This window comes from Globicephala melas, chromosome 3 (assembly GCF_963455315.2).
Source record: "Globicephala melas chromosome 3, mGloMel1.2, whole genome shotgun sequence".
NCBI classification, from domain to species: Eukaryota; Metazoa; Chordata; class Mammalia; order Artiodactyla; family Delphinidae; genus Globicephala; species Globicephala melas.
The window spans coordinates 83,105,069-83,118,610 of record NC_083316.1 but is presented as its reverse complement, the minus strand read 5'-3'; the positions used below and the strand labels follow the sequence as shown (position 1 = coordinate 83,118,610).

The window sequence follows — 13,542 nt, the reverse complement described above, 5'->3', positions numbered from 1 at the left end:
GAAAAGAAATGCTTTGCAATATTCTCACACAAAGGAACTAGAATAGGGAGACAATAAACTTCTGTGCCATCAATCAAAATTAAGGAAATGCAAAATACATAATAGCAACTGAAGACAGAAGTAAAATATAATGTTGTAATTATATAAATTAAGAGGCTGGAGAAAGGACCATAGGTTTTCAAGTGAGAAAATAAGTGGAAATGTACCCTCAACATTAGGAAAGCAAAGACATACCATAATAAGACCAAAGACTTTAAACGGAATATAATTTAATACTATGTTAAAAACACTTACTTCTGAATATATACACATTGAAAAATTCCTGTGAGGAAGAAAAAAGGTAGGAAAAGAAACCAGTGTGACTATTTAGTGTCCTGATGGACCTACCACTAGAGACATCTCAAATAGGGATGAAAAGAACAAAGAACTAGGTATCACAGCACTGGGCTCTGTTCCATCAATAAGGCCACTGGGAATGAGTCACTTAACAAAGTGCTTTTTGTTACTCAACAGAGTGAGGCATTTTTTAAAGTCTTCATTTTTTTGGACTAGGGAACAGAGGCAGGGAGTTCACATGTCTTGATACAGGTCTCAAAGGTAGGAGGTGGTAACCAAGATTCAAACCCAGGTCTCCTGTCTTCAAAAACATGTGGTTTTCTCTTACTAGGATTGACCTCACTGGACTGGAGAATCTCCCCTCTAGTTATCAAATTTAATTTGTAGATGTAGAAGAGATAGGAAGAATAGTCACATAGCCAAGAAGAATCAGAGAAAGTGGCATAAAACTGGAAGAAAATGGCTTGAGTAAAACTGGAAATGGCAATATGAGAGAAAAGGGTAGACTATGGAAACATTCTTTTTGTAGAACTCCTTACAATTTTCTCTCAGATGTGAAGATACTAAGGTACCACTCAGTCATTTTGAGTTCAATTTTCCAGGCCCAATTAATTCTTAAGGTATGAAAGAATTTGCAGATACAGAAGCAGGACCTCAAGCAGATATATCTTAACAGAGACTCCAGAAAACTAGGGAGGCAAATCTTGAACTGATTTTTATGAAAGTGAGAAAGCAGATAGATTTCTGAAACAATAGAACCTCACAAGGTTCCATAAAACATTGATGAAGAGGTCGTTTGTGAACAAATTTTTGGAGGGCAAATGGGAGAAGATTCCCAGAAGACCACACCTCTAAGGACAAAACTTGCTAAACCAATCATTCAACTATTCAATTTTATAAACAACATGTATAAAGATGTGAAAGGCAAGCTCATCAAACAGACCTAATACCAGGCTGGAAGGGACAGCTCATTCTCTGGTTAATTAAGAATAAAATAATATCTGTAAATTGAAGCAATGCTAAACCTAATGAGTGAAATGTAATTGGAATAAAATCCTGAATTCAGTGTTTTTAAAGCACTGCATAAGCATAAATTTCCAGTAAAAACTTCAGCACAATTTCATGAAATACATTTGGAGATTCTAGTAGATTACAAATTCAACACAGAGTAACAAGGCAACACAAGATATGACTGCTGAAGAAAAGTGAACAGAACCCTTTTACACTAATAGATATCTAGAATACACATCAAGGAAAGTAATTGCATTGCTGATCAGCTAACACATGAGGTATTGTGGCCACTTCTCAACCAAACACTTTAAAGGACTGAGAAACCAGAGCACCTTCAGATGAAAGTATCATGTCAGTATGAAGACTGGCTGAGGGCCTGGGGGATATTTAGTCTGGAGAAGATAAGACTTTCTTTAAATATGCAAATAATTGACATGAATAAATGGGAGTAAATTCACCTTGCATTTGGCTGTCATGAAGGTGAAGTTACAGGACACAGATGTGAGTTTAACATAATGAAGAACTTTATGACATCTAGATGAGTCCCATAACCGGAAAGTATGTCTCAAATCTAGGGCATTTGTTGGCACTGAGAGTTCAAGCTCCAGATGACTATGGAAGATTTTGTTTACAGATGTCCCAGCAGGAAGCTGGAGATGAGCTCTCTGGTGGACATTTGCTATTCTGGGTGCCCAGGGTCTACTGCCCCATTTTGTGCTAATGAAACCTCAGTTTTTCTTTAGTTGACCCAACATTCTGAGCCTCACTCTCAGTCCACTTGCTTTTGATAATGTCAACTCTACTCTCACATTCCAAGGATAGAACAAAAAGTTAGGCTAAGCCAAACAGTAGATTTCAGGGCTTCCCTGGTGGCGCAGTGGTTGAGAGTCCACCTGCCGATGCAGGGGACGCGGGTTCGTGCCCTGGTCCGGGAAGATCCCACATGCCGCAGAATGGCTGGGCCCGTGAGCCATGGCCTCTGAGCCTGCGCGTCCGGAGCCTGTGCTCCGCAGTGGGAGAGGCCACAACAGTGAGAGGCCCGCGTACCGCAAAAAAAAAAAAGAGTGGATTTCATTCCTCTGCCCACAGTGACTGGTTTAGGATGCAAGAAATATGACCTAAAGTCAGGTAGAACACTGACAGTGTTTTAGAACACTGAAAGTCTCCATTTAAGGATCTCCTGTTGACCTACATCAGGGAAATAGACTACCTCTTCTATAATTCTGAAGCTGCAAGTGGGGAGAAAGATCAATCAGGGTCTAAGAATGGAGCCAAACCAGGAGAAAATTGTGTTAAATAGGTGCTGGTGGTGTCGTTTGAGCTACCATACCCTTAAAGTTTTTATTTATACAAACTAATAAATTTCTTTTCCTAAGCTAGTTTGTGTTGGGTTTTCTCCCTTATTGGTTACGGAAAGAATTACAAGTGATAAAACTTCCAAAATCCCTTCCAACTGCATGTGAAGAAATGACAAGTGGTATAATGGAAACACCTTTTAGCACCTAAAAATTAGGGATAAAACCCATGATTTACTTAAGAGGGTATGTGATGTGAGGCCTGCACAGCAGAACCTCAGCCATAGCTGAGATAAATAAAAGAAAGGCCAAGAAGCAAGCCTCTGACAATGGTGGTGATTTTGACAGAGACCGAGGAACAGCTGTTACTGAGGCAGGAGCTACCCAGCTCCTGCTGGGAGGCATTTAAAGAGCTCTAGCTGCCATGCCGCCCGAGCACCAGGGCAGACAAGAGGCTCTTTAAAGTTTCATTACACCCTGCTGGTAATAGGCATTTCCTATTTTAACTAGAAGAAGCCATACTGACAGGGAAGAAAATGGAAATCAAATTGAGAAAGGGAGTTGACAGTCATCTTTCAGGAGGGTAAGTGTTTTATCATCATCATTATTATTATTACTACTATTATTATTTTGTTGCTATGCTTATTTAGCATGATTAAGTAGAAAAGTAAGAGTTGATCAAGGCTATCAGGTAGAAATGAAGAGTAATACTACTTATAAAGACAGTTTTTGTGATGATATCAAAAGAGCTTTGAGTACTGAGTATTAATTAGGGATTACTATTAACTCCAAGTACTGTCTGATACTTAAAGAATGATCAACTACAAAAAATTAGGGGATATAGACTACTAAGATTTGATTTAGAACAAGCTCTAGCCTTATGGAACTTATAATTTTGTGAACATGAGAAGTATCAGGATGGGAAAGATTCTGAGGAAAATTAATACAGGATTTCTCATCTTTCTATCCAAACAGTGGTAGCAACAAGAATGCAATTTCCACCCCATTTTTAATTTCCATTGTCTCTCACTAGCACATAATAAATTTTTCTGGAAAGTGCTGTCTTTTTCTTTGTATAATCCTTGGATAGTCAATGAGGAAAAAGAAAAATTATGTACGTTGTCTATTCTATATAATGCAACTTATACATGTAGGAAGGATGGTCATGTATGACCATTCAACGAGCAGGGCCCACACATCCGAATCTATTTTCCTACAAAATAACTAACAGAGTAATCCACTTCTTATTCCCTTTATGAATATTAAAGCAGACAGTGTTAAAAGCAGAGATCCGAGTGCCAGAAGAGAACTTCCTCACAACCATGGATTGCAAAGGCTGCTAGAGGCCAACAGGAAATACAAGAGAGGCAGAAGGAAAGAGAGATAACAAATATTCTTACACCTGAAAGATAAAAAAGAAGAAGAAGAAAGAAGAAACAGATTTAATGAGTTAAATCAGCATGACTGCCCTGAAAAAGTCTTGCATTTTTGGCCCTTTGTCAGTGCCATTTATCAGGGTAAACACACTGGGGCTTTGGTAATGGAACTGGAATCTATTTACACATGATACTGGTTATCTAGATGAAAGCAAGAGGCCAGGAAAAAGCAGGTCTTCAGCTAGGACGGCCATATATGTCCCAGAAAATGTTCTTATGTGGCTCTTGTTTCACAGTCTTGTGTCATCTACCCCAAGCTGGCCTTTACAGATCCCTTTTTATTTTTTTCTATTAAACTATTCCAGCCTCTGCTGTTTACTTGGAATGAATATCACATTAAAATGGAAAATTGGACTTTGTCCGATTTAGCTTTAGCCAGCTGAAACAGTATCAATGGGAGAAAATGATGCTGTAATTTTCTCGTCTGGTAAAATGTGGCTAGAAATCCATGCGGAAAATGTAGCAATATTCATTAAAATGAAGAATATGCTACAATGAATAGTAATAGTTTGCTTTTGAAAGTGCTTGTGAAAATATCATTAGATGTTCAATAATGACTAAGATGATGTAACAGAGATGTATAAATAGGGATGCTGAGTTCGATGGCTTTGAACTCTGAATTGATCTCTTCCTCAGATTCCATTTTTGAGTGTGACAACTGGAAAGGACAATTAAACAGTAACAAAGCTATCAATCTATTTTGAAATGCTAATTGAATTCCATCTTCAACTACACAAAGAAAACTACATACATGCGTATGTGACAGAGCAGGCTTAGCCTAAGTTTAATCAGTATCTCTGAAAATGGAGGAAGAAAACAATTGAACTGTGTATGTGGATCCTCAATTTTCCAAATGAAACCCTACAGTTGTACACTTGAAAGGAGAGATTCATTACACTTAATTCATAAGATATTAAAAAATTTACCTTCATATGTAGATTTGTGTTAAAACACATGAATAAATGGATACTCAGGAGAATTAAGATAACCTGCTAAATTTTGGAATAAGCTTTTAAAAATACAATCATGTAGATGTGCTCGTAATCCTCTAAAAGGCAGCAAGTTTAACAAACTGGGTAAGTAGGCCAACTCTGGAGTCAGATGGAAAGGAACTGAAGCCTGACTCTGCCAGGCTAACTGTGAGGTCTGGGGCAGAACACTTACTTCCTCTTGGTTTCTTCACCTGTAAAACGTGAATGATGATGATAATAACAGTGCCTAAATGTTGTGAGGTAATTTATGTAAACAGAACAGTCACAGGAGCACAGTAAACACTCAATGAATGTTAGACTTTTTTACCAAAACTCCCTATAAGATGATAGTGGAAGATAGAATAAAAGGTTGGAAAGAGAAACCCAGAGGGAAAAGCGGGATATTAGTTTTAGTGTTATTCTTAAGTCTTGTTACTCTTTAAGTTTTCGGTGCTCATGAAAAATGCAAATTTGAGTAATAAAATTAATCTGTATGGAAATGTGAAGGCCAAGGTACTGACTCTTTCTATAATATGGTGGCCAAGCTGCTCTAACTACAGTCTCCAGAAGGCACTGTTATCATGCCAGGGAGCAGTCTGATGGAAAGGGAGAGTCCAATGGCCTTACTATGGTTCTGTACCCAGTACATGAAAATAATGAAGTGCTTTATTGTAGTCAACTAGTAACTTTCTTCGTTGATCATTGATCATGATGCACTTTTTCTGAAGTCTTGAAATGCCTCAGCCATGTACTGTCTTAACTGCCTTTAATGTTACTTTCCTTAGGAATGTGAAGGTAGCTTCAAGGGGGAGAGAGCAAAATCCTAAGTAGGCAGAATCACAGACATTTATTGCCTTCTTTCCATAAACTAGTTTGTGAAACTACCTTAATTGTTTTCAAATGCACAAGACTTTCTCTTTTCTATGTGTCACAGTCATGTACTAAAAGAACAAATATGTTTTGCTCACAAAAATCAAGTTCAAAGAAAACCTTGATAGTTCTCTCACCATTATTCTCAGTTTAATGAAAAGCAATGCATGCTATTTTTATCTTCATTTACTCCTTCAAGGAAAAATTAGTACTTACTTTCCATCCCAGACATGGTTACCTCTGTGGAAAATCACCAGATTATTCGTAGGGTCCAGAGCTATCCCAGAAACCTGGCCTGGTAACAAGTATACTCCAGGCCAATCCAGTGCCTCTTCTACATGGAAATCTAAAAGATAAATCCATACATTTAGTGTAAAAAAGAAAGCTAGTATAACCTCATGAAGATTCACAATGAATATAAGAAGTTCATGCAGTAATGTCACTAGATGCAAAGAAAAAAAATCAAGCCATGCTCTACATAAAATATACCACATGCACATGCCAAGGAGCCTCCTGAGCTATGAATAAAGTAAGTGACTGTGAACTTGTTTGGGGATATGCTCTTTTCCTGTTGATAAGATGCCTCGTAAAACCAGTTTATCCTTAAGCCATTAAGGGGCAAATTTGAGACAGTCTTCTTAACAAGATTCTTACTTTAAATTAGTATCTTTGAAAAATATGGCAACATGGATGGCACATTTTAATACAAAGCTTTAAATGTTGTAAATAAATAGTATTCTTAGGCAATAAGCCCGTTTCTGTGTGTTTGTGTGTGTCTGTCTTTCTCATCTAACTTCTGTGTAAATTGTGGATGTTCAGAATACATTAGACCTTATAATAAACCATCATTGATAATACCTTGTACAAGGAACTATGTAAGATACCAATCTCATTTCACCTAACTTTAGTGTTCCTATAACAATGGGAATGGAGAGATATTCTTTCACTGCTTATATTTCACTGTTTCCTAACACAAGAAAGGAAAACGTAACAGGAACTCTATGACTGAGTGATTTACAATCACTCTCACTTCTGATCAGAATACACTTATACTTAGAGAATACCTAGGTTCAATTGTTAACCCCTTTTATAAAAATGCTCATGAATAAAGAGGTACCATGTACAGAGTAGCTCTATTAACTGAGGATATAAAGTTATGAAGATGCTGTGAAATCCTTTGTATCAGTGTCAATATTTCTTTCCCTCTGAAACGCTTCAACAGAGATGCTGAGAAGTAAAAAAGCAGCAGTTTGAGTATCCTTTCTCCTTCCCATACTCTGGAGGATGTGGCGACATGCAGTGAAATCCTCAAAGATAAACATTAAAGACTGGAGGAAGAAAGGGAAACACAGGGCTTGTACAGTCAGCTTCTGAAAGCCTGAGAGGATGCTGGTGTGAGAGTAAACACTTTAAGATAATTCTCTCAACTATACAACAGGAAACAGTAACTTTTCACTCAAAATATTCTTACCTTTGCTCATTTAATTTTTTAAAACAAAAATTAGTAACACAGCACAATCAATAGGATGCCTGGAACAGTTGTGTCTACAACCTTTGCTGAAGCATATTCAACAAATATTCCCTAAGTGTATTGTCTATGTAAGGTGTTATGTTAGATTCTGGGGACACAAAGAAATAAAGCATGGTTTTGGTTCTAGAAGGACTCATAGGATAAAATGAAAAAAAAAAAAAAAACCCCAAAAATAACCAAAAAACAAACAAACAAAAAACAGAAAGCAAATATTTATGACACAGTACAGTGCAGGAACACAGGAAAGGGCCCATAATCCTTCCTGAGGCTTGGCTGGGAGAGGGTAGGTGTTCTCACTTAAAGTTTATTGAATATAGAAGTAGGCAGAGAATATTTCAGTCAGAAAGATGGAAAGTGAGGATGATTATAATTGCAGAATGTGTTTCAAGATCTTTACGTAATTTGTATGTCTTTAAGGATATCTGTGTATGTCAGGAGCGGGTATGAGAGTGACAGGCAGGATTAACAGACCCCAAGATCTAGCTTAGACTGGAAAATATACATTTGTAGAGAACATGAAGGTATGGATTTAACAATGAATTAAAGAATGTAGTTTTGAGCTGTGGTGTCTTGATCTATACTGTGATTAATTTTGAGGTATGCTGCAAGTACTTTATTAATAGCAGTAAAGCACAAAACTTGGGAATAATTTACTTCTGAAATATATTAGAGCACGCGAGAATGTCATTCTCACTCATGTGTGTTTTGCTATGTCTTCCTGAGTTGGGGAGAAGTGGGCAGAGTAATAACTGGCGTGCCTAAATTTGCACAGCAGTGGATGTAAATGGCGCTGCTAGGATGAATAGCATTCATCATCTATCACGCTTATTATCTATCATAATAGGAGAAAAGGATGCAAATTGTGACTATAGGCGACTGGGAACCACTGAAGGTTTTCAATCATGGGGTGACATGAAAAAAACTGTGTTTCTGAAAGTGAACTCAGGAAGCAGGGTATAAGTATTATAATTAGAGACGTATGGATGGATTCCCCAAAGAAAATGTTTCAAATTATTTTTAAGTTGCTTGAATCTCAGGTTGTACTTCATTCATTCTCATCGCAGTTACAGCTTGTCTTTTCGGTGGTCATTCTGTACTCATTCAGCAGCTCCTGAAGATTCTGGATGGGCTCCAAGGGAGACTTGAACCTCATAACAATACAGATATTTAGTCGCTTTCATCAGCTTCTCAGGGCCCAGCACCACTACAACTAGATGGAATTTTGTGAGGGCAAGGATCATGTCTTATTCACTGTTTTGTCACTAAGTCTTGCACGGGGCCTGGCCCATTGTAATGGCCAAAAAAATGCACTAAATTGAACTCTATGCTCCAGTCTCTACTTGCTTATGTTGTCAACTAGCATTTAAACACCCTTATAATCTTTTAATTCACTTGTACTACCTCTTTTTACCCCTAGTATTGTGCTGAAGCTACCGTGAAGAGACTAAAAAAAAAGCTAATTGGCTAATTATTTTCATTAAAGACAATAAACAAATGTCAGGTTTCCTGGAACTTTTCTATTCAGTGGTCCACCAACAGGTACTGGAAGCGAGGTGCTCATGAAGATTCAGAAATATTAATTCTGATAGAAATATGCAATGCAGAGATATTAATTCTGATAGAAATATGCAATGTCCCAAATATCAGTAAATACACTATTCTGGCTTCAAATGGGGATTTCATCAAATATTGGAAATACTGTATAAAGAACCTTAATCTGGCTGTGAATAACCCTAATTATCACTGATCTTAGATTGGTAAGCACTCAAAAAGCACTGCCTAATGGGTTGTTTACCTATTTTGTCACTTATAAGAATCCCTTTTGGTTGGGAATTTTCAAGAAGAAAAAGCAGTGTAAATATCTAGAACATATTTATATACTTTTGGTAAATTTTCAAAACAGCAAAGGTGATATGTGAGGAAATATATAAGAGGGTTAACACTGAAAGAAACTTTGCTCTTTTTGTCAATGCAAAGAACTATTTTGTGCACAGCAAGAACGTTCAGAGAAATTATATTAAATTATTTTGAATTTCATTTAAAAATATCATTGTACATTTATTAAGATTACCCAGCCAAGACCTCAAAACTTTCAGGACCTCAAAACCTAGGTCTCTGTGTTAATTACAAATTCTAAAATAGTTAAAGGAAAACTGAGTTCACGTCCTCTTCTGTGAACACTACCTCAGTTAATTGATGTTTTTGCTTCCAGTGTCATCTTTTTCATTATTAGGCAGTTAAAGGCTGTTCTCTTTAAGATTAAATGATCAAGAACAAAGCAGTCATTGAGGACTAGTGCTGTATGGATATGGAATAAATACTGATGTTTTCCCAATCCCTGCCCATCTTTATAAGAGAATCACAGAATACTAGAACAGGACTGGCTCATCCCAGGTCATTTTCTCTATTCATAAAAAAGGAAATACAGGCTTGGGCAAGACTTCAGTCATCAATAGCAAGGGTGATTATTTCCTAATCCTCAATTACAAATATTTCAAATCCTTATTAAAAATTGTATGACAAAATATATTTGGGTTCTAACTTAAACTTAACATTTTCAATCATGGAAAAGTTAAAAATTTGAGTTCAGATTCCTCTTAGTTTTTATCTAAGAAGTAATTCAGTGTATGACTAATGTTGTAGACTTACAGTTTTAATTTGAAAATTAAATACAAATTTCTTACATGTGACCTTGGGCAAGCCAACTCCAAGTGTCAGCTGCTCTAAATTCACATGTCAAACGATAGGATTATTTCAGAAGAATCTTTGTATTCATTATAAATAAAGGTAATTGTGCATATTCCAGCATATATTTAGAAACAAAGTTACTACTTTCAAAAAAAATTAAACATTACTATTAAAATTGTATCAATAAATCACTAAGAGGATTAATGAATTACACCTTTCCAGAAAAGATTAATGTTAGTAATCAATGCTGCTTTCATATGAAATTATTAAGAAGCATTTAAAAGGGCATTTTCATTTATCTGTGTACATAAGGACTAACAGACAAAGTTGAGAAAAAACATAATTTCAAACCTAGGACTATGACTTAACTTCACCATAACAAGGCTCTTCATATTTAATCTTAAGGAAAAGACCCTAGTGAAATCAGTAGAACATTTCAACAACAAGAACAAAATAAAGTGGTTGCTCTTTCTATACTTGCAAATTCTCATTTAGTGAAGAAAAGATGCCTTATTTTGGTCAGGGATTGTTATTCATCAGAAGTGCCAACAATAACTATAATTAACTGAAACTATAGGAGAAATATTTATACTCAAGTGAGAAAGAAAACAGGAATAGTTATAAGGTCTTATTTAGTGGGAGTGAAGTGAGGAAGAGAATTAAGACATAACTAGGGGCTCAGAAGTATTAGCAGAGTTCGTTTTCTTTTAAAAATTTAACTGCAAACGAATCCTCACCTTAGTCAAATTGTTTGGATATTGATTGAGAAAGTATGACCAAAGGCAATCTACACCTAGAGTTATTACAGTTGTAGATAAGATGATGGGATGATTGGAAAAAACCAGCATATCTATCTTATCTATCTATCTATTATTTTATTTTATTGTGAGAGGCAGAGTAATAAAGTGATTAAAAACCAAGACTTGGAGCAAACCTGCCTGGCTTTGAATGTTGGTTTATTGAGCTGTGGCACTTTGGATCCATGGCATGACCTTTCTATGCCTCAGTTTCTTCCTCTATAAATGGGTTTATAAATAGGGTTGTTATGAGAATTAAATGAGTTAATGCATCTAAAACACTTAGCCTGGCTCATAGTAAGGGCTATGTGTGGGTTTGTTTTCACTATTCTCGTCTCCTCTAGAGATGAAAATTCAGCCTACTGAATGCTTTATTTTACCCTGGGAATTCTATAAGACTTGAACCTAGGGGTCAGCATATGACCGAAATATGTTAAAAGTAATGGACTCTGAGTCAAGAAAAAGTTGTCCATAGAAATTAAGTAAAATGTAAATGTATCATAACAATATTTAAAGATTCTGTGCATTCTCTTATCTGATGGGAAGCATCACACAAGTGCAGATGTATTTTCTGATGTCCAAGGGTGTGTAACAAATGTTGAATCAGGCTTCCATATGCTAGCAAATAGTAGTCCAATCAGATCTGACAGCAAGAGAATAGCTGTCTGCAGTTTTAAATTTATTTTTCAATGAATCTAGTTTCCAGAAGGCAACTAGAATAAAGACTATGATTTCCTTTCTACTCTATTAATGCTGTCTCAATATAGATGTCAAACTAACGGTAGAAACCAAACTGTTAAGTGTAAAAAGGAGTGCATCTGCCTCTCAATTTACCAGGTTGCATATTTTCACACTGTACGTCATATATTACAGGAAAACATCAAGGCAGATCAATGTAAGTGATCAGCGATTTGAAGAGCCACAAACTCCCATTATGGTAGAACACTGCCAAGTCATTTTCTCAATTTATCAACTCAGAGTGTCAATTTTTGCAGCTTTCCTACACATTGCAAGAAAATTCTCTCATGGATGCTACTTAAGCTAAAATAATTAATATTTAATAAGTAATTAAAATAATAAATAACAAAACACCAACTACTTTGGTGTTTAAATTTTTGAACTATTAGTCCAACTTGACATTAATGGTAGCAATTATAATAATTATTGTTAACATATAGCACTTATTAAGTGCTTTTCTTTAATTAAAGTTAGATATTAGATAGTGTTATGGTAAACAGTGAAAGAAAATTGAAAAGACTTTTAGAAATAGCTTACCTAAATATGAGTTTTGTTATTTTGCATTTAATTTTTAAAAAATTTTGAATCAGAGCAGTGAAGTAACACTAAAATAAGTCATTTCAGAAAGGAAATACATGCACATCTTCTTCCTGTAACTAGAATTTGTGCTCTGTTTCTGTAACTCATTGCTTTATTTATTTCAGTGACATTCACCCACATACTTAAAATGAAAGGAAACTTTCTGAACCAGATCCTGGAGAAACATTTTTTTCCTGGTCACTGCCATTCTGACTACCTTGGAAGGTATAAGGAGATTTGGCCAGTAAGTGTATTTTGAGTATTTTAAGCATTTCTTTCTTAGAAAAACTAAGTAGGTTTTAGGAATACAATTCCTTAAGTCAAACTGTGATTTTTACATTGACATTTATGATGCCTATAAATGACCATGATATTATTTCACATCAAAGAGTAATAAAGGCAAGTCATAGATAACCAGAAACTAAATTTTTGGTGGTGAGCACACTGTAGGGTATACAGAAATAAAAATATACTGTTGTACACATGAAACACATATAATGTTATAAACCAATGTTACTTCAATAAAAAATAAATACTTCAATAAAAAAAAAGACAAGTCATGGAATAAAGCAGGATGCAACTCTAACACTTCATGCTTGAATAGAATTGTATTCTCACCAAAGAGGCCCCTTTCCCTTTTATATTTATATGCTGTTCGGGTTACAATTTACTGCCCTTAATACAGACGTTCAGACAGACACTCCAGTCTTTCTATGAAACGGAGAGGGGCATGATAAACTGCAGATTTCTAGACACCATACTCAGAGATGTCAATTCAGTTGGTCTTCAGTAGGATTCAGGAGTCTAGATTTTTCATAATCACCCTAGGTGATTCTGATGCAAGAGGGTCCAGGGACCACCTCTTGAGAAACACAGTTTTATTAGGTAAATTTAGAAGGAGTTAGAGCAGGGCTGACCCTGTTTAAATATGAAGAGGTAAAAATCTGGGCTCCATTTAACATCTCATAGAGACTATTAGGCCAGTCCTAATGGTCAATGATTGAAACTCCTGTGTTAGCAAAAGGCACTGCATCCTAATTTTTTTCAATTATAAATAAAAATCAGTTGGGTGTTGAATAATTTATGGCTTCCTGCAAAGCTCTATTTGAAAACATCAAGCTGGCAGCCTGTGCCATTCCAGCCCACGCATGGACAGCTACCATGCATGCATATCCGTTACTTTTTTGGGGATTATCTCCACATGCTGTATTATCTGGCTTTCCACATTAGCAAGTAACATGAAACACAATCAATATCACAGAAGCCACAACACAATTAAAGACAAAGATG

General features: G+C 35.9%; 1 protein-coding gene across 21 annotated transcripts in view; it reads right to left on the bottom strand.

Annotated features, from left to right (window-relative positions):
• Positions 1-13,542, bottom strand: part of PAM (peptidylglycine alpha-amidating monooxygenase) — a 280,433-nt gene that overhangs the window by 27,569 nt on the left and 239,322 nt on the right. For all 21 annotated transcript variants that reach the window (XM_060296067.2, XM_060296058.1, XM_060296059.1 and 18 more), the window contains one exon: positions 6,136-6,265. In XM_060296067.2, coding sequence (XP_060152050.1) covers positions 6,136-6,265 — 130 coding nt within the window. The remainder of the gene's footprint in view (positions 1-6,135; positions 6,266-13,542) is intronic.